A 22992-nucleotide genomic window follows, 5' to 3' on the forward strand; every position below is an offset into this window, starting at 1 on the left:
TTTAACCTCATTTTTTAACAGGAAATATGAGACAGTTATCACAAGTCACAATCTGAGTAAATGAAAATTTGTTGAGACTCAAATTACTTATCTATATTTTCATTATAGGCTAATTAATTTATAAAGAAAGTTTTATCAGATTAATGGATTCAGGCAAATGATTTACTCACAAATATTCTTAGTACTCTGAATAAGAAACACATGCTTTTTCAGGTGTCTTAAAGCTCTTCACATAGAATTATTAAACATCTCTGAAGATGAAGTAGCTAAGATTAGGTTAGTTTATAAGACTTTAATAGAAACCAAGGCTTTATGAAATCCTGTGATTTTTATTACTTTAAATATCAAGTGGAAAGAAATTATTTACTAAGACATTTGTATTACATGAATATCTTAAAATCTTAAATATATATATACACACATATATATATGTATACATATATACATATGCATATATATTCCTACCTAAGTCTGTCACTTGTCGATCAAATGGACAACGGATGGCTCTTCCATGAAGAGGTAGGCGAGTGAGGCAGTCATGACAGACTGTGTGGCCACAAAGCAGAAGACGAGGAACTTTGTCTCCTTGTAAAGAAAAGACATCTTCACAAACCCCACACTCCAGCACCTAATATATGGAAAGGGAACAAGTACATTTTAAACAAGTATAAAAGCATACATACTTTAGGTTAACAAAAACTGATCTAATACATTGATTCAACCTTGTTAGACAAATTATTCTCTTCCTTCATGGGGAAAAAAATGTTTAGGTTGTAAAACTTTAAATTACTTTGTAGTCATTCCATCTGACAGACTCTTCCAAGATAATATTGTGAAATCTCCTTGAAATACTAAGTGTTCAGAAAAAAGATAATAAATGCAAATGAACATTATCTTTACTGTTTGAAATGGTGACTCTGACTCATGTAACACCTAGATCAGTAACACCAATGCATAAAGTCTAAGGAAGTTGAGTTCTTAAGCAATTTCTCTGTAATTGTCTAGCCCCCAGTGAACTATTGTTGATTTGGACTGGAATAATTTGAAATATGTGATAATTTACCTTTGTAAATGATAAAAGAACTTGTTAAAAAAAAAAAAAGGCAAGTCATACTCATTATCTTCTAGTATTGATTTACATAATATAATGTAACAGCCAGAAAGTAATCATTTTAGACTTAAATTTCAATTCCTTGTTCTTATCAACAAATTTGGCCCTGAATTAGAAAATATTTTCTTCATCTAGTTCCAATTACAGATAAAGGACTTACCCAAAGCCCCATAGTCAGTCAAAAGGAAGGTGTACTGATTTATGAACTGTGTTGTTTCTGTTACCTCCAAATTGATCTTGATCCTGAATTATAACCTGTTACTTCCTTAATAATCATGAGTATCATCTGTGAGTTCTGTGTGGTCATTGCAATGAATTATTAAACACAATACAGAAGTACAAAGTACCATGGGAGAGAAAGCTTGAGTCAGAATTGGTAAAAACACTGGAGTTTCTACCACCACCTACCCGTCTGAGCCCCACCCCACAGGAATCAGCTTTGGGCTGATGCTGATTCTTTCTTTCCCCTGAAGTTAGAGGACTCCTGATGGCATGCCATTTTTACACACTACTGGTTGTTGGGAATTGTTTACTGACTGATACAACCTTTATAAAGGCATATGGCAAAATCAAGTTGGAGAACTCAGTAACTGCACTTCTAGGAATTTACTCTACAAAGACATCACACGTATGTGACAAAACCTATGAAGATACTCATTCTTTATAACACCATTTGTACTGAAACAAAATTGGAAACAAAGTAAATATCCACAACTAGAAATAAATTATGGAACATCCATATAGTATAAAACTATGCAGCTTATGTAAGGAAGAGTGAGAGAGTTCTTTATGTATATATGCAGAATGATTTTCATACAAATAAAGCAAAGTAAATATATACAAAGAGAACAGATCAACTTTTGCATAAAGGTAGAGGGAGAGACACTGATATATTTCCATATATATTGTCATGTATGTGTACAATCTTTCTGGAAGAATTAAAAAAACAGTAACACTGGAACATTAATTCTATGTGGACAAGGGAACTGGGTAGCTGGGGAACACAAGCCATAAAATTTAATACATATATGTATACACTTGTGTGTATATATACATATATATATGTGTATGTATACACACACCCCACATATACAAACATAGACATACATATTATGGAACTCTGGTAGCACAGTACCTAAGGCATCTAACTGCTAACCAGAAGGTTGGCAGTTCAAACCTACCAGTCACTCCACAGAAGGAAGACTGAGCAATCTTCCATATTTTTTTTTTTTTTTGGTTTGGTATATACATATTGTGTGCATATGTATACGTATGTGTGTATATATATATATATGTATGTTGTTGTTGTTAAGTGCCATCGAGTCGGCCCCAACTCATAGCGACCCCTCCTTGGGTTTCCGAGGCAGTATCGCTACAGAAGTAGATTGCCCAACCTTCCTTCCGAGGAGTGGCTGGTGGGTTTGAACCGCCAGCCATCTGGTTAGCAGGCAAGTGTCTTAGCCACTATGCTACCAGAGCTCCTATATACATATATATACATACACTTGGCACTTGACTGCTAATCAGAAGGCTGGTGGTTCAAACCCACCAGCCACTCCTTGGAAGGAAGATGGGGCAATCTATTTCCATAGTGATACTGCCTTGGAAACCCAAGAAGGGGTCGCTATGAGGCAGGCCCGACTTGATGGCACATAACAACAACAACATATATATAAATGTATATTATATACATAATACATATACATATATACATAACATGTACCTAACCAAACCAAACTCACTGCCATCGAGTCGGACCCAACTCATAGCGAACCATCCTTGGGTTTCCAAGGTGCTATCGCTACAGAAGTAGATTGCCCAACCTTCCTTCCAAGAAGTGGCTGGCAGGTTTGAACCGCCAACCTACTGGTTAGAAGTCAAATGCCTTAGGCACTATGATACCAGAGCACATACACATACAAAAACACCACTGCCATCAAGTCAATTCCAACTCACAGCAACCAATGGGTCTCCAAAGCTGTTAATCTTTATAGAAATAGATAGCTTCATCTTCCTCCCGCAGAGCAGCTGGAGGGTTTGAACTGCTGACCTTCTGGTTAGCAGCCAAATGCCTTACCTACTATGCCACCAGAGCTCCATGTATGTACATATTGTTGTTGTTAGATGCCATCAAGGTGGCTCCAACTCATAGGGACCCCATGTACAATGGAAGGCCCAGTCCTGTGTCAGACTCACAATCCTTGCTACACCTGAGCCCACCACTGCAGCCACTGTATCAATCCATCTTGGTAAAGGTCTTTCCTTTTTTTTTGCCGACCTTCTACTTTACTATGCATGATATACTTCTCCAGGCAATGGTCCCTTCTGACAACATGAACAAATTAGGTGAGACAAAGTCCGGCTGTTCTCAATTCTAAGGAGCATTCTGGCTGCACTTCTTCCAGGGCAGATTTGTTCATTCTTCTGGCAGTCCATATTTTCAGTATTCTTCACCAACACCACAATTCAAAAGTAGCAACTCTTCTTTGGTCTTTCTCATTCGTTGTCTAGCTTTCACATGCACGAGGCAATTGAAAATACCATGGCTTGGGTTAGGCACACCTTAGTCTTCAAAGGGACATCTTTGCTTCTTGACACTTTAAAGAGGTCTTCTGCAGCACATTAGCTCAGGGTAATATGACACCTGATTTCTTGACTGCTACATTCATGAGTGTTGATTGTGAATCCAAGTAAAATGAAATCCCTGACAACTTCAGTCTTTTCTCCATTTACCATGATGTTACTTATTGGTTCAGAGGATTTCTGTTTCTTTATGTCTATAGTCTTTGATTTTCATCAGTAAGTGCTTCAAGTCATCTTTACTTTCAGCCAGCAAGGTTGTATCATCTGCATATTGCAGCCTGTTAATGAATCTTCCTTCAATCCTGATGCCACGGTCTTCTCATACAATCCAGTTTCTCAGATTATGGTGAAAGGACACAACCCTGACATACACCCTTCCTGATTTTAAACCATGCAGTATCTTACTCTGTTCAAACAACAGTCTCTTTGCCTATGTACAAGATCCTTATGAGCACAATTAAGTGTTCTGAAGTTCTCATTCTTCTCGATATTATCCATAAATTGTTATGAACCACAGTCAAGTTCCTCTGCACAGTCAACAAAACACAGGCAAACATCCTTCTGGTATTCTCTGCTTTCAGCCAAAATCCATCTCTCATCAGCAATGATATCCTTCCTTCCACATCTTCTTCTGCATTCAGTTTGTATTTCTGGAAGTTCCCTGTCAATACACCGCTCCAAGTGTTTTTCAATTATCTTCAGCAAAATTTTACTTGTGTGATATTAATGATACTGCTTGATAATTTCCACATTCTGTTAGGTCACCTTTCTTTGGAATGGGTACAAATATGGACCTCTTCTAGTCAGTTGGTCAGGTAGCTTTCTTCCAATTTTCTTGGTATAAACAAGTATGGTATTTAAGGTTGTGTGTCAATTTGGCTGGACCTGGTTGAGTAGCTGGGCAGCTGGATGTAGTTATTCCCCATGGTGGGACTGGCAATCAATTCCATGGTAGAATCTACTGGAGCAGCTGAGTAGCTGCTTCAGAGATGTGGTCTGCTTCTAGTAAATAAGAAGTAGCTTTGAGGAAGGTCTCTAGCTCTTTTGGCATGCTTGAACCCTGCGTGTAGCCAAGTTGTTGTTCAGCAGCCTGCTATGCTATGCCAATCTTTGGACTTTTTCTGGACTTGAATTAGTGACCTCACATGTTGTTTGGTAATATCAAGACTCTGCCTGTTTACTTGTCGACCTTGCATTTGTCAGGCTCGGCAGCCAGCAGCTGCCTGAGTGAAGAAAAACCTCCACCTTCTGTGGGTCAGGAGCAAGAAGGAGAGCTGAAGTCCAAAGTTAAGGAGCTTTTACCCAGCACCTAGAGCCTAGGGGCTTTTAACTCAGACTTCTAGCCTCCAAAATGGTAAGAGAATAGACTCCTGCTTGTTCTAGCCACCCATATGTGGTATATACTCCTGTCAAAGCTGCAGTAGGTAACTAAACAAGTAAGTGCTTCCAGCGCAGCATCTGATTATTGAAACAGCTCAATGGGCACTCTCCATCAATTCCCAGAGGCTTATTTTTCACCAATTACTTCAGTGGAGCTTGGACTTCTTCCTTCAATATCATTGGTTCTTGATCATATGCAACCTTCAGCAACAGCTGAACATCAACCAATTCTTTTTTGTACAGTGATTGTGCATTCCTTCCATCTTCTTTTGATGTTTCCTGCATTATTCAGCATTTTGCCCATAGAATCTTTGAATATTACAACTCGAGCCTTCAGTGTTTTTCCTTCAGTTCTTTCAGCTTGAGAAATGTCGAGCATATTATTCCCTTTTGGTTTTCTAGCTGCAGGTTTTTGCACATTTTATTTTAGCATTTTACTCTGTGTTCTTGAGTTGTCCTTCGAAATCTTCTCTTCAGCTCTTTTATTTTGCTATTTCTTCCAATCGCTATCTACTCTACACACAAGAGCAAGTTTCAGAATCTCTTCTGACATCCACTTTGGCCTTTTCTTCCTTTCCTGTCTATATACATACGTTGTTGTTGTTATGTGCCGTCGAGTCGGCCCCGACTCATAGCGACCCCTCCTTGGGTTTCCGAGGCAGTATCACTACGGAAGTAGGATTGCCCAACCTTCCTTCCGAGGAGTGGCTGGTGGGTTTGAACCGCCAGCCGTCTGGTTAGCAGGCAAGTGTCTTAGCCACTATGCTACCAGAGCTCCTCTATATACATACATATACATATATAAACTACACCTTCATGCACCCACATGCACACATATACAAATTTTCATTTTTCCTACACTTAAAAAAGGGGGGGGCAACTTTCACTTTAATATCATGACAAAAATTCAATTACAAAAATGGTATGCACAATAGAATTGTACATTACCATGGTAGTTATGTTTGTATGTCAGAGCAGCACTAGGTAACCAAAACAAAATAACAAAATAAATGTTAACATTTATGTCAAAGGAAAATCTGCTGAACCTATTTCTGTGAATGTTCTCATTACTGTGATACTATAGGTAAATTAAACTTGTTAATGATAATAAACTGCAATGAACCAAATTAAAACTTTACTTATTTCATATCTTAATATATCTGACTCAATCACTACATGAGATAAAAGCAACCATGTTGTTACCGCAGATGTTTTCAAACAATACTAGTGAAATCCCATTGATCAATAAACCAAACACAGATCAAAAATAAAGTTAGTAGAGTTTGCATCAACTCAGTAAGTAGCAGAGCAACAAATTCTTTCTTCAGTATTTATAAACGGGAACTGTAACTAACAGCATAAGAAATTAAGAACTAAACAGGAAAAATAAGTTAATTTTGCAAACTTCCCAAATACATCAAAGAAGGCTTCTAACTCACCATATGTAAACCAAATTTTAACAAACCAGATTATATTTTAAAAGGGCTAAGGCGGCTAACTAAGCAAAAGCAACTCTTTCCTATGTAAATACAAATGATTTCGTAATTTTGCACTTTTGTGTCTTTCGTTTTTCTAATCATAAAAACCTTAACCACTGCCAATTTGTGCATTAAGAAGCAATACTATATATTAACACTACATATTTCAGCCTTTACCCTCCAATGGCTATTTCTTGTTGTCATCAATGAAAATGGCAATGATTTTAAAAACAAGTATATATACTGCCATACTTTTTTTGAATTATGCATCTTTGCCCAAAGGGACTATTTTGGTACACAGCACTGACACAGTTTACATGGCAAAGTAAGAATGAACAAGGTGAGCCTCTAATACCTCAAATTCTGTGCTGTGACATGTGGAGTTACATCAAGCTTTGCTATACTTTAGAGATTTTAACAGCAAAAAGGGTAACAAAAATGGGGATAGCAATGATACCCATTCCAATTAAGGAATAAATCATCTTAAACGTTAATTCACAAAACCACCTCTGGGTATTCTGTACTTAGAAACAACTTACTTAGTTAGTATCTTAACCATAAAATCTGTTTAATAATAGGAGGACCCTTCTGCATTTCAGATACTGTTTATCTTCAAAATATTGTCATTAATATATAAATGTTACATGAATCAACAGTAACCAGTATTTACTGATAGAAGTACATTTGTTGTCATAAAAAACAGATATTAAGTTAAAAAACCATATGTGCATATTATTCAAGACCTTAAAAGAATTCTAGATACTATCTGGACCTGTGGTTCTCAAGCCTAGCTGCACATTAAAATCACCTGAGAACTTTAAAAATGTATACATGTCATCTGAATCAGAATGTGTATCAGCATTTTAAAACTCTTCAGTGATTGTAAAAGCCATTCTACTAGCTCCTGAAATCAAGTCTCCTAGATCTTTCCATATATGTAATACAACGGAAAAATGAGTTTCAACTGACTTTTTGGTAAATGTATTTTGAAACATTTACACATGCTAGAATGCCATAACAAGGATTGTGAGATGCCACAGAACCGGGCAGTGTTTTGTTGTTACATAAAGGGTCACTATGAGTTAGAGTCCACTCAACGGCACAAAACAACAGAATCCCAACTACTCATAAACTCTTAACATTAGCTCTGGTGGCGCAGAGGAGCTCTGGTGGCATAGTGCCTACGGCATTTGACTGCTAACCTAGTTAGAAGGCCGGCAGTTGAAATCCACTCCTCAGAAGGAAGACTGGACAATCTACTTCCGTAGTTACACTGCCTCAGAAACCCAAGGAGGGGTCACTATGAGACGGACCCGACTCGAGGGCAGTGAGTTTGGTTTTTGGTTTTGTTGGTTACCCAGCTGGAGACTTCTCAGAATGTGGAAAAACTACTAAAAAGAGCGGAGGGGCAGTTCAACTGATAATATGTGTCTGATTATAGAAGTAGTGTGGTGGTGAAAAGCATTTTAGAGTCAATCAAATGGGACTCCACCATGCACTGTTACTTAACCTAAACCTCGGTTTCCTCACCTGTAAGATGGGGATTAAAACCTTCCTCATAATAGATGCTGTAACTAAAACACCTAACATAGTACCTGGCAATAATAAGGCTCGATTAAAAACAAAATAAGCTAATGAATGCCTTCTGAGCTGAATCAAAAGGAGAGAACCTAGAGAACGACCAGCCCCATTCTCTTCCACAGGCCCATAAGCTCCTTTTCACAAACGTTCCCGTTGGTGATATCAACCATACTTGTAATTAACAGAACAGGCAACTTCTGGCCAGCAGTGATACAGTTCACAGAGGGGAGGGCAGAGCTCCTAAAGCAAAGAGGGATTCAGAGGCCTCGCATGCCGCCCATGCTAGCCTAGGCCGCGGCAATGCTGCCAGGTCTCTGGGGTAACGCCGATGGTGGAGAACAGAGCACGCAAGGTCTCTCACCTTCACCATGGCCGTCCCCCGGCTGCCATGCCGGCCACTGTCTAGTCCCGCTCCAGGCTTGTTTACAACCAGGGTAGCCATCCTAGGAGAATAGGGGCCGCAGATGCACCAGTCACCGCCTCCAGCTGAGAGGCGGGATAGAACCACCTACCCAGACGCCTCGGCGCACGCCGCTGGCGCACAGACACAGTAAGAAGACGCTGCGCGCCACTAGCCAAGCCTCTTGGCTCCTCCTCCCTCCAAGTTAACAGCTAAGTTTGGCTGCACTGCCTTGCGCATGAGCACTTGTAAATTTTTTTTATCAAGGGTTCTGCACCTGGTAGAATAAAGTCAAGAAGAAAAAAGGGATAAAATACAAGTAAGAAGTAGTGTTTTGTGGTGAAAGCCCCGCCCTTGTAATGCCCTCTTCTCCGAAATTGCAAACCAAAGGTCAGGAACTACACCTCCCTGCATGCAATGCGGTTTTGTATAAACTATAAATCCCAGTATGCTACTCGTCTCTTTTCCTTTTTCCTAGTACAGGCATTTGGGGAATCCTTGGTACCGTAGTGCCTAGGGCATTTGACTACTAACAAGAAGGCTGGCGGTTCAAACCCACCAGCCACTCCTCAGAAGGGAGACTGGACAATTCCGTAGTGATACTGCCTCGGAACCCAAGAAGGAGTCGCTACTCCACAGCAGTGAGTTTGGTTCTTTGGTTTGAATTGTTAATGAGGTGTGTTCTTGAAGTCATGATGCGCGATTGTGGCTGGAAAAGAGAGAAACATGTATAGGTTCTTAAGAGCAAAGGTGAAGAGCAGCCGTTGAGTCCATAAAGGACGTAGAAGGAACGGAATTTAAGGCCCACCGGCAGGAAGAAGCTGTTAGAAGTGTGTTTGCGCCCGGTATTGCGGAACGTGCGATTTCCTGTTTCCTTTCGGGCTAGGCTGAACCTCCTCAGCCCCCGTAGGGTGAGGTCCGTAGGGACGATCAAGATGGAAGTGAATCCCCCCAAACAAGAGCACCTGCTGGCGCTGAAAGGTAAGCTATTGCTTCCCCTTTTGGTCTTTTCTTACCGTCTTTCACAATTTTTCGAAGCCTTTAGCCTCCGGGCTATGGACCTCGTCCTGCTTCAACATTGTCAGAGCTCGCTCTCCTGCTCTGTCCTTTAGGAGCCGAACAAGAGGAAAGTACTTGTCCTCTTTGTTTTTTAGGTTTGAGAGCAACCCTCTGCATGTATAGACATTACTCTCTCTGGTAAATGTTGCTACAGTTATCAGACAGATTTTAGCCGCCGAAGCTGACGTCCTGGGGATATCCCTGTTAACCAGGATGATTTACAGCAAGCATCGAAAGTGGTTTTTCCTTTTATAAATTTATGTGGCACTGACGAAATTACCAGGCTTCATTTTCCTCCGTAAAATTAGTATTGCATGACAACAACAACGCACTGCAGTCGAGTCTGTTCGACTCATAGTGACCCCTCCTTGGATTTCCGAGGCAGTATCTCTACAGAAGTATATTGTCCAACCTTCCTTCCGAGGAGTGGCTGGGGGATTTGAACCGCCAGCCTTCTGGTCGCAGTCAAATGCCTTAGGCACTATGCCACCTGAGCTCCTACTACATGACAGCAGTGCCTAGGATTTAGAAATACACAGTACTAAAGCATATGACTAAGGTTTGTTAAAACTTAACTGCAGTTTACCTCACAGTATTGTGTTGCTCGGAATTTTTTCCAAAATCTCGTGTCAACTTTCATTTTCTCTACACAGCAAAACAATTTTGAGTAAGTGATGATGATTTGTTTAGTCTATTATTTTGGAAAAATCAGTAGGCCGAGTTTTTCTGGAATTCCTATTGTTCTAAACACCTTTTATTTCAAATGCATAATGCTTTATTTTACCTTTTAATTTCTTGGATATCCTAATGTCTGGTTATCAATGCCCTCTTAGACTGAGAAAATGAAGAAATATTCAACAGACACTTGAACTCAGTTGAATCGCACTTACCTTCCTTATGGCATCCATTTTTAAGGACTTCAATCCTCTGTTATAATACAGACATCAAACATAGAACTTACTAATCACATAAGTAACATGATATAAATAAAATATTGATGTGTGGGGTTAACTATACTGTCTTTGGCTGTAGAATCAAGAAGCCCTACAGTATTAACTAGTATAGTGAAGGAACTTATAAGCCTTAGCAAATAATCTGCACTGAAATGGGTTATTCCTGGAGAAAGGGAACCAATTGGCATTTTTTTTTTTTTATTTTATTTGTTTGCTTTTCTTAATCTCACATCAAATATGTGGAATAGGAAATACCTCTCAGTTTAAATAACTTTTCCAAGATCACTGTTTTGGTTACCTAGTGCTGCTCTGACAGGAATATATACCACAAACGAGATGGCCTTAACAAACAGGAGTTTATTCTCTTAAGAGTTTGAAGGCTTTAAGTCCAAGTTCGAAGTGCCAGGCTCCAGGGACTGTGTGAAAGCCCCTCGACCTTGGGCTTCAGCTTTGCTTCTTGCTCCCAGCCCAACGAAGCTAGAGGGAGGCATCTCTTCACTCAGACAGCTACTGGTTGCTAAGGCTAACAAGCCCAAGGTCAACAAATAAAAAGGCACAGTACTGATGTTACCAAACCTCACTGCAGGCCATTAATTTAAGTCCATTGTAAGTACCAAGGTCAGTAGAGCATGGCAGGCTGCTGAACAACGACATGGCTACATGCAGGGTCCAAGCATCCATAGGCTAGAGACCGTTCCCCAAGGCTTCTGCTTATATACAGGAAGTAGACCACATCCCCTAAGGCAGCTACTCACCTGCTTGTGGTAGATCCCACCATGGAGTTGATTGCCAGTCTCATCATGGGGAATAACTACCATCAGGTGCCCAGTCACTCAACCAGGCCCAGCCAAGTTGACACACAAACAGAACTATCACAAACACATAGCTAGTAATTGACTGAGGTAGTATTTCAACACAAGGCCTGCTTCCATCTTTTCAAGATGCCATATTGCCTCAGAGGCAACAGCATTTTCAGAGATCATTACCAACTGCTTTTATGGGAATTTGGAACAGTTCTGTTAGCTGTTAAATGTGACTTTCGTGCTAATGAAAAGCTACTACAGTTGAATTCCACTGATAGAGAGACTAGTTGTCTTTGGGAATTTTTAATTTCCTCTTACTCTTTATTTTCCAAAATAGAAGATGCCTGGGAAAGAGTATTTTAACAACCTGTGAAGATGAGTGCTTTGAAATTCATCGATAGTTTCTGTTTTATTAAAGCTCTTCAGTATCATTCTTTCTTATTGTGCTAGTTAATCAAAAAATTTTACAAGCTTTAATTTTATTGCTATATGGCAAATATATCAAGTTATGTAGTCATTTAACTTTACTTAGATTTTGATATGTAAAATATTGAGAAAATATCTTGTTACAGTTGAAAAGAGACAGTATTTAAAAAGTACTCTCAAAACTTCAGTTGTCACTGAATAAGTTGAACAGCAATGAAGGAACCTTCAATGCCATAACTTACAGTGAAAGTATAAAGATGGTGCAAGAAATAAATGAAAGCAATATTCTTGAAAGAATATCGTATAGTTAGATTCATATAAAAATGTGGACATTAAGGATCCTTGTTATTTATGTCCTTAAGAGTTGTCAAATCTCTTGTGGACGTTATTGGTTGGTGCAAAAAGGACGTGGGGGCAGCGTCTCTTCCTCTGACCTCATCTAACTTAAAAAAAAAAAAAAAGAAACCTCACTGCCATCGAGTTGATTCTGACTCTTAGGTGACCTCTCCAAGGTGGCATCTCTACAGAAGTAGATTGCCCAGTCTTCCTTCCGAGGAGTGGCTGGTGGTTTGAACCACCAGCCTTCTGGTTAACAGTCAAATGCCTTAGGTGCTATGCCATCAGAGCATCTAACTTCACAATGGGGAGAGAAAATCATCGTCATTAGCCCATGGCTGATTCCACGACACTTACTACTTTCCTCTTTGGTTCATTAATTTATTGCAAGGGCCACACAGAACTCACAAACAGTACTCATGATTTAGGAGGTTTACTAGGGAAGTAATAGGTTACAGTTCAGGTTCAGGAATGCTCAGGATACAATTCTTGAATGAGGACAGCCTCCACTGGCAATGCCCAAAGGCATGCCTCTCTTTGGCCGTTGGCCTCTTGGCCTGGCCCCCACTCTGCTTGAACAAGTGTTACAAAGCTCTTTTACCTCTGCTGATAGGTGTACCTACGTACACCCCACTCCTCCAGCAAGCCTCCTGCCCAAAACACAGCTTTCTCACTCTGGGGACACTGTGTTGCATGGCAGTCTCTGGGTTCTGCTGTCGCCATCTCTAATGGTTTTTGCCGGTGAAGTCTAGTGTAGGGATCTCAGGTCCAAGGACGTGCTCCACTCCACCTCTGGCTCTTCTCTCTTGATGGCACTGAGATCCCCCCTTCTGCCTCTGGGAGGGCTCATTGTAAGCCTAGCTTAAAACTGACCTATCCCCACATTAGGGTTCTGTATACCTTATTTGCACAGTCCCACCCCCACAAGAAGGAGCTCTGGTAGCACAGTGCCTAAAGCACTTGACTGCTAACCAGAAGGCTGGCGGTTCAAAACCACCTGCCACTACTCGGAAGGGAGGTTGGGCAATCTACTTCCATAGTGATACTGCCTCAGAAGCCCAAGGAAGCCCAAGGAGGAGTCGCTGAGTCCCTCCGACTCGACTCGACAGCACATAACAACAACCCCCACAAGGGTGCCATGTACCTTATTTACATTACTAACAAGCTATCCAATCCCTTTGGTGGGCCACAATACCTTACATTTTGCATAGTTCCACATAAGTGTCTGGCAGGAGTCACAAAGACTGTAGAAGAGCCATACCAAATAATTCACTGCACCATGATTGGTGAAACAAATTATTATAGGATTACTTACTCTGATTCTTCAGAATGTGACAATGGATATTGTGATCTAATGAATATTGTGACATCATGACAGGATTTCCTCACTCATAGACATCCTACCAGTGGGAGAACCTCCATTAAGTAATTCTCTAATAACTTTTGGGGAGAAGGGATTCGGCCTCTTATTTTTTTTCTAGAATGGTTAGGATATGAAAAGCCTGCATTATGACTCTTGCAGCTTTGGATCTGGCTAGGAAACCTAACTTAGAGACTCTGGAAGATTCCATTCTTGAACCTATGTGCTATATGCTGGAACCTATTATCAGTGACTTAATTTGAGGCAACTTTTAGGATTTCGGTGAAGTAAGAGAAAAAATAAGGGTCTGGACTTCTTATACATAGTCCTACTCCAAGTTGGAATTCATGAAACTCATCAAAACCATGGTATTGAGAGTCTTCATACTGCTCAAGTGCCCCAGTTAAACGGAGGAGACTTTGTCACAAAACTAGTTCGTACCCTGGTTAAAATGCAAGTTAAACCATATTTATGCTTTAGTGTTTACTGCTGAGAATGAGATAAAATCATTAAATATTCTGTCTATACATTTATTTGGTACAATTCATTTAATTTTAAAGTGTATTATTCAGTTTTATTCCAGATTAAAGATCACAGTGTTTTTCATTGTCCTCATTTCAGATGTCTCAAATTTTGAAGTATTACTATATTTTAATTAGTTACTCTCATAAGAATCCAGGATTTGAAGAATCCTCGTGATTTACGCTGCCTCTACTGTAGTCTTAAGACTATTAATACTATGTTAATAATTGATACTTGCAAATATTTTTATCTGTTGAGTGAAGCATGTTGACTACTAACATTTTTGGACTAGAAGCAATCTTACAGGGCATCTAATTCAGATCCCTTATTTTGGTGACAATTTTTCTTTTTAGGTGTGTAGAGTATATTCATGTTTACCATTAGTCATTGATGAAATGTCATACTGGGTTTGATTTTTGTCTTTTTCTCCCTGCCCTTTTGTGTGCAGGCTATCCCTACCATATCTTATTCTTTGCACTACTTCCACTTTAGGTCCTGTTTCCCTCTGAGTTGGAAAGAGACAGTCTTACAATTGTAAATAATATTCTAGCTCCAAGGAGCTCAGCTAAGAAATTTTCTCTGCATTAAGAATAACTGAATTACTGCACAATGACCACAGAAGTAATACTACATTATCGACCATATGAGAATGATCCCACACAACTGCCAAAAATTGTAGAAAAAGTAATTCAAGACTTTCCTACTCGTCCACTCTCAAGATTTATTCCTTGGTTTCCATACGATGGGTCTAAACTTGCACTTAAACCTGAGAGATCACCACCTGTGATTTCTGAAGAGGCAGCTGAAGATGTGAAACGAAACTTAATCACTTTGAAACATGATGTTAAATCACAGAGTTATGATTGCACAGTAGATCTATTGGAGTTTCAACCTAATTTGAAAATAAAGAAGGACTTAACCCGGTCACACGCACTGGATGAACGGACTAGTTCTGGAAATCTGGATAAACAATCAGGAAAAGAAAAACAGCACTTACAGAGGTCTTGGAGTGTTTCAGTTTCCAGCAATAATTGTACTAAAAAGATTTTTCCTTTATCTAAAAAATTACAAGATAGTTTAAAGGCACTAAATTTACATGCATTTTATAGAGGAAGATGGACAATAGAACACACTATTTGTGACAACCTGGAAGACATTTGGGCAAAACTTAATCGACTTATCAGGCACAGTGAACTTCCATCTTGTAATGCTACAATTCAGAGACATTTAGGCCAAATATGGGTGTTCTGTGATATTATGTACTGTGAATATGTGGGAAATCTTCTTAAAGAAAGATTAGCTCTTACTGGAAAAATGAATTTATTTGTGCATAAATGTGGTGTTATTTTTAGTATGTAGTGAATTTTACTGATTGTCAAAAAGAAGGATATTCTGAACAGTGTGATTTTCAGCATTGACATCAATTAATAATTTCATTAGTTTTTAAATTAATAATGGACCTTTTATTCATTTGACCCTTCACTAATAAAGCCAGTTTATTCTTGTATTGTGGAGTGAAAATTTTATGGTAGTAAGTGTATGTATCCCAGAAATATATGCATATAGACAGCATCAGAAATGAATACCATATTTTTTGTCTGCAGATAACACATGCAGTATGCCAGAACTGTTTTACTTATTTTCATCATTTCCACAGGTTGCATGTGTGTGTGCATTATTTATGTACATGCATTATATGCGAAAATACTGTTAAGACTTGTTCATAAGCCAGGAACTTTGTTAGCAGCCTTTCTTTAAATGAATTGTGATAAATTATTGTTTAAACTGAACTTAAAGGTAAACTATTTCTATTCTTTTTGTTCTGTTACTTTTCCATTGATTGAATTAGGTATTCCTATGAATTAAGGAAAATAGGGTTTTGGCAAATCTTCAAAACCTTATTTTATTGTTTTTTTTTTTTTTTTTTTAACTTAAATTATAGTAAGTAGTTCTTTTAAAGTAAAACTAAAAACAATTCTTGTAATTTAAAATCTGTGGGAATTCTACTCATGTGGCATGAATGTATTTCCAAATGGGAGACCAGCCCAGATTTCTTACTGATATTTCCAAAGATATGTAATAGGTAACACTTCGTGTGTTCTTTTGAAACAAGGTACAGAAAGTATGATTTGCTCAAGACTATTATGTGTCTTTAAGGTTATAACCATTCAAGTTACTCTTTATTTATTCTAATGCAGGTCATTTTAATGACTGTTGATACTGATTATTATTTGGCTGGAGTCATTGTGGGATTTATCTTGTTTCCTATAAGCAAAATGTAACAAGTTGGGTTTACATATCACCTTATAATAATACCCCAAGTGATTATAGAATAAAGAAGTTGTTGTAAAAGTATGTGAGCCTGTATTTATTTAACAGATTTAGATGCCTACCATATGCTACTCCTGGGAAGGAAGGTTGGGCAATCTACTTCCGTATTGATACCACCACGGAAACCCAAGGAAGGGTTGGTAGGAGTCAGGTCCAGCTCAATGGCACATAACAACAACAACGCCATACACTAACCCACTGCCATCTAGTCAATTCTGACTCATAGTAAATCCCATTGGATTTCCAAAGTGGTAAATCTTTATGGAAGTAGATTGATTGCCACGTCTTCATTCTGTGGAGCGGCTGGTGGGTTTGAGCTGCCAAGCTTTTGGTTAACAGTCAAATAAATGCCTTGGGCACTGCAGCACCAGAGCTCCTTTACTATATGGTGCCTGCTAGGAAGAAAGGTTGGGCAGTCTACTTCCATAGTGATACAGCCTTGGAAACGGAGGGAGGGGTCGCTATGAGTCGGGCCGACTTGACGGCACATTACAACAACAACAACCACCTACTAGGATGTAGTAGGGAAGGAGACAAAGCTTGCCCTTATAAAGCTTACATGGTGTTAACTACTATCAAGTAGGCAAACAAACTCCCTACAAAAAACCATTAACACTGTACTCGCTAAGAGGGCAGATACCATGTTTGCCTTATAGCACAGTGGCTAGAATGACAGGAGCCATGTACGAATGAATACATGTGTATGAATGCTTCCAAACGTCTCTGAGTGAAAAAACAAGTGGTGGTTTCCAAGGCAAGATTTTCAGTAATCCCTTCCTCTTCTAATTCAAAAATCTTATTCTTCCACCAACACTACTGGATGAACCACAGTATTGCCAGGAGTCTTGCAAATAAGAGAGTCATTTAACATGAGGCAGTGATAAATGATGGGTTTTATTTTTATTGTTTAGGTCTTACTTACAATAAGGTTGCTATCAAGGGTTAAAAGGTATTAATCATAGGACAGAGTCACTTGCACAAAATGCAATTTTTTTTTCTTGTACAGTTTATTGTTTTGAAATGATGGTACATAGAGCAGAAAACTTAAGGTACAGTCAGGGGTCATGGGCACTGACCTATGAACTGTTTATTAAAGTGAGAATCTCCCATTCTTTGTCTTCAGATTTAAATGGTTTCTACCTTTGTGAGAAACAATGGAAAAGGTAACTCAGAACTGGGAAATGGAAGGTTGAGTTTTAATGTAAATAATGCCATGATCTTATAAGAAGAAATTGATTTCTCATCCACCTGCACAGTATTTAAATAATTGTAGCCTAACAAGTAAATTAATCCCATTGTTACTTCTTTGGAGCCTTCTTAGAGTATTTAGAATCTTAATAGTTTCACAGTGGTTAAATACTGAGCTGCTAACCAAAATGTTCATGGTTTGAACCCATCATCTGCTCTGTGGGAGATGCAGACTGCTCCCATAAAGATTATAGCCTTCGAAACTACGGAACAGTTCTGTTCTGTCCTAAGAGGGTCTCTGTGACTTGGAATCAATTCAGCAGCAGTGAGTACAAGGGCTCAGCAGTATTTCTGAGTTCCACTATTAAGTCATAGATATGAAAATAAATTGGGGGAACAAAATGTATTTTCTCTCTAGGAAAGTGACATCAGTACCATAGTATTATTTCTTCCCACACTAGCTATCTATCTTCAAATAAATGTTAAATCTAATTCAAAGAAAAAAATGTGGAGCACATCAAAGTTCAGAATATTGAAGTTGTGAGTCTTTTACTTTGTCTCAATCCTACACAAATTAAACTTAAATTGCAATGTAGCAAATAAAGACCATTTTTGAAAATTTCCAAGATGAGTTTCTACATAATGATTCACTTTGACTTAACGTGTTCAAAATGACAAAAATTAAATCTAAGGTTCACAAACTTGAATGCATTCAGGAACTACATGAGTAAGAATGGAGAATGTATTAAGAAGTAGGAACCTAAAGAAAATGCCTGTTTTATGTTTGGCCACACAAAATGCATATGCAAGTATAATTTTGGACAGCTTACTATTTGTGACCTCTGGTTTACCTTTCTTACTGAAGATCTGTAAAAACGTTTTGTAAGAATTTGGATGAAACTTGCATTTCATAAGTAAAGGAAATGTGTACGTTTTTTGATTACCACTACTAGTGTTTCTGTAGCATTTACTGTGCCTTTGTATAGCAAATATTTGACTAAAAATAGCACTATCTTTGAATCTTACGAATAGAAATAGATAACCAAGGGTATACTTTAACGTTCAAAGCTAGATACAAGATTAGTTTATTAACTGGTGTTTCGTTATAATTCCTCTGACAGTTTTTTTTAAAATCCTTACTTTTATAGATATTTGTCATTTACAGCTAACATTGTATTTAATTTATAAATTAAGTATAAGGTAAGAAATACTGAGTTTTAAATCTGTATGTGATGTTGGCATACTTTGTATTGTCTTCTAGACAGCTACAGTGAGACCCTAAGTAATTTAAAAATTCACAGGATAGGATGATTGTATATTACTAACTCACTTTCCTCATTTGTAGTTCCAAACCAAAAACCAAATGTACTGCCGTCGAGTCGGATCCGACTCATAGCAACCCCTCCTTGGATTCCCGAGGCAGTATCACTACAGAAGTAGATTGCCCAACCTTCCTTCTGAGGAGTGCCTGGTGGGTTCGAACCGCCAGCCTTCTGGTTAGCAGTCAAATGCCTTAGGCACTACACTACCAGATCTCCTCATTTGTAGTTAAGAATCTACAATATGATGAATTTTGCTATGTGTAATATTCTTTAAATCCACAGGATGATAGTATTTCCTATCAAATGTTCCCCTCACAGTTGATTTTTACCCTCTTTTAAAAATATGAGGGGAGGAAAAATTGATGTTTCTAATACCAGTTGGGGATATTTTTATTTTTAATGGAGGATTGTTCCCTAACCACCTTCTTATCCTCTAGAAAACTATAGGATTAGCAAATATTAAGCCTTACAGGACTTTTTTATATTGGAAGTTTGAGCCTATAAGCAAATAAGTTGGTTGCCAAAAACATGCTTTAACATTCAAGGCTAGATACAGGGTTACTGCTTAGTAACTAGTGCATTGTATTGTTCCTCTGCCAGGTTTTTTTTTTTAATCCTTTTATAGGTATTTGTCTGGATGAACTCAGGGTCACGTTTAAAAAGTGTTTCAGAATTCCCTTGAGAATGTATTTCGTCTTGGTTTACTAAAAATTGATTGAGAAAAAATTAATGGGGAAGAAATAGAGAACATCAATTTGTGTTTAAAATGAGCTTAGAGTCTTAGTCATTTCGATTGGCAGAAACTGTCTTCTATATATGTATCTCCATCAGGGCACCTATAGGATCTCTATGAGTTGGAATCAGCTTGATAGCACACAACATCAACAAGAAAATAGAATAATTAGTTGTTCCTTTTGTGAAAAAGGTGACATTTAACTGAGACCAAGGTGAGAAAGGCACTAACTTTTATATGAGTGCTATACCTAAGGTTGGGCAATCCTACTTCCGTAGTGATACTGCCTCGGAAACCCAAGGAGGGGTCGCTATGAGTCGGGGCTGACTCGAGGGCAAACAACAACAACATACCTAATTGGTGGTGGTGGTCACGTGAGGAGGCCTGGTGACACAGTGGTTAAGTTCTCAGAGTAGGCAGCTTGAACTCACTAGCAGCTCTACAGGAGAAAGATGTGTCAGTCTGCTTCCGTAAAGATTTATAGCCTTGGAAACCCTATAGAGTGGTTCTGCTCTGTCCGGTAGGGTCCCTATGAATCAGAGTTCAACTTAACATGATGAGCTGCTTTTTTCTTCCCTGGTTGTTACATGCTGTTGGACAATTCCAACTAGAGACTCAGTACGACAGAGAACTGCCCTGTGGGTTTCCTAGGCTATAGTCTTTACAGGAGCAGATTGCCAGGCTTTTCCTCTTGTGAGTGGGTGGGTGGGTTTGAATCTCTAACCTTTCAATTAGCAGCCAAGCACTTAACTATTGTACCACAAGGGCTCCTCAGTTACTCGACAGGTGGTACATTTTTTTTATATGCTTACAACCCCCCCCTGCTACTATGAATTAACCATTTAGGTCTTTTATTCATAAAGTCTTTGTTGTTTACTTCAGTGAACACTTTTAATAGATGATAAAGAAATAACCTTCTGTGGTTCACTTCTGAAAAATTATACAAGTATGTATGATTAACTTTTAAGTGTCTTTAGAAGTAACTGTAGGAGCTCTGGTAGCATAGTGCCTAAGGCACTGCTAACCAGAAGGCTGGTGGTTCAAACCCACCAGCCACTCCTCGGAAAGAAGGTCAGGCAATCTACTTCTGTAGTGATACCGCCTCGGAAACCCAAGGAGGGGTTGCCATGAGTTGGATCCAACTCGATGGCAAATAACAGCAACAACAAAAGTAACTGAAAAATTTTTTTAATATCCTTCCCTGACTAGAAGTTTAATAAAGTTCACTTTTTCTGATTTTTTCTGATTAATTTTTTCCTATTTAGTTCATATATATATGAACTTTATTTGATATTTTAAATAAATTTATATATTAAATTTTACTTTTCCCAGATAGCTAACCAGTTGTCCTGGTTGTTGCATGTCAAGTTGATTTCAACTCATAGGAACCCTATAAGACAGAGTAGAACTGCCCCATAGAGTTTCCTAGGTGGTAATCTTTATTGAAGCAAAGCACCAGGTCTTGACTCCCGAGGAATGGTTAAAGGATTTGAACTGCTGACCTTTTTTCAGTCAGTAGCCAAGTGCTTACCTATTGCACCATCAAGGCTCCTTCCAGTTCTCCTGCTACCTTATAATGAATAAACCTTTAGCTTTTTATTGATTTTGTTATTTGCTGCATCCTAATAGTCTAGAATTTTTATTTTTCTCTGTATGGTCTTATATTAATTATGGCTTTAAATAAGTTTAATATAAAATCAGTCTAGTTCTTTATTTTTGCCCATTAGTTCCCTAACTTATTTTCATTTATTTGCATTGTCTTGATAAAGTTTAGAAATATTTTGTCATAGTCCGAAAACAAATCTTCGTTTTGGTTAGCATTACATAAACCTGTACATTAACTATGAGGAGCTCTGGTAGCATAGTGCCTAAGGCACTTGACTGCTAACCAGAAAGCTGGTGGTTCAAACCCACCAGCCACTCCTCGGAAGGAAGGTTGGGCAATCTACTTCCGAACTTCCGTAGTGAAACTGCCTCGGCAACCCAAGGAGGGGTTGCTATGAGTCGGGGCTGACTCGACGGCACATAACAGCAACAACGACAACATACGTTAACTATGAGTTGGGGCCAACTGGACAGCACATAACGACAACAACAATACATTAACTGATACTTCATAATTTCTATACTTATTTCCCTAGTATTACTTAAAAGAACTCTTACTGAACTCCCAGTGGCCAGTGATTATAACTTAGGGATTAAAAAGCACAGAAATCCATTTGACCTTAAATTACTATTTTATATTCAAAATGGTGCTTTTAAATATATTTCCCTTCCAGGTTAATATATGTTCGTATTTTTTTAAAATACTATTTCCAGTGAAGTCACTTAGGAGTTTTTTAAAAGCCTTCAGATGCTAATCTACTTTAAGCTTTAAAATTCCTTTAGTTTTCCAGTTTTTCTGTAATGAGAATGTATTGCACATCCACCTGCAGACACAGATTTGGTTGTGGTTATATGTATATACATAGGTGCTGCATTTTTATTAATACAGACAATAGAGCATACAAGGGTCTCACAGTCATGGAAACTTCTCAGGCATAGCCAGACGCCTTGTGGGATAAAGTTCCTAGGCTCAAAGGCAGAGGATCACATAGCCTCAGGGGACATTTATGTCAATTGGCACATTATTTATAAAGACAGTGTTTTGCATCCTACTTTGGTGAGTAGCATCTGGATTCTTAAAAGCTTACGGGGGGGGGGGTCATCTAAGATACAGCTATTGGTCTCTTCCCATAGGAGCAAACAATAGTGAAGAAAACCAAAGACTCAAGGGAGCAGTTAGTCCAAAGGACTAATGGACCATGTGAACCACAGTCTACATGAGCCTAAGATGAAAAGAAGTAGATGGGGCCCAACTACCACTACCAACTGCTCTGACTGAGATCACAACAGAGGGTCCCAGACAGAGCAGGAGAAAAATGTAGGACAAAAAATCAAATTCACAAAAGGACAGATTTATTGGTCTGACAGAGACTGGAGGAACCCCCAAGACTATGGCCCTCTTCCCTTCTGACCAGGAGCTGAAGCCATTCCTGGAGACCTCCTTTTAGCCAAGCAATAAGCCCACAAAATGAACAGTAAAACCCAAGAGGACCGTATTCATTAGAACAATCAATTATATGAGACCAAAAGGACAACATTTGCCCAAAAGCAAAGAGAGAAAACAGAAAGGAGTAGGAAATCAGGATGAATTGCGAACGGGGAACCCAGGATGGGGAGAGTGCTGACACATTGTGGGAAACACAGCCAGTGCCATGGAACACTATGTACAGACTGTCAAATGGGAAACTGATTTGCTCTGTAAACTTTCACCTAAAGCACAATTTAAAAAAAAAAAAAAAAGATTTGCACTGATTGCTTAGATTGCAAATAAAAGCAAAATTGTTCTCTTATTTTTTTGTATATAAAGCAAAAACTCTTGTT

The 22992-nt window shown here is 38.6% G+C and overlaps 2 protein-coding genes across 2 annotated transcripts in view; one reads left to right on the plus strand and one right to left on the minus strand.

Annotated features, from left to right (window-relative positions):
- The window catches only part of TRIM23 (tripartite motif containing 23), a 92275-nt gene extending 83700 nt beyond the window's left edge, over positions 1-8575 (minus strand). Inside the window, exons 1-2 of the mRNA XM_007952859.2 lie at positions 8495-8575; positions 466-628 (exon numbers count right to left, since the gene is read on the minus strand). Of these exons, the coding sequence (XP_007951050.1) occupies positions 466-628; positions 8495-8575 (244 nt within the window). The remainder of the gene's footprint in view (positions 1-465; positions 629-8494) is intronic.
- A 6026-nt stretch (positions 8576-14601) lies between these two features.
- On the plus strand, positions 14602-15351 carry SHLD3 (shieldin complex subunit 3). Its single transcript, XM_007952860.1, has one exon. It carries the CDS (start codon positions 14602-14604, stop codon positions 15349-15351), a length of 750 nt encoding a protein of 249 aa, XP_007951051.1.
- Positions 15352-22992: the final 7641 nt, after the last annotated feature.

Source organism: Orycteropus afer, unplaced genomic scaffold (assembly GCF_000298275.1).
Source record: "Orycteropus afer afer isolate SDZICR_OR568_19922 unplaced genomic scaffold, OryAfe1.0 scaffold00362, whole genome shotgun sequence".
Taxonomy (NCBI): Eukaryota; Metazoa; Chordata; class Mammalia; order Tubulidentata; family Orycteropodidae; genus Orycteropus; species Orycteropus afer.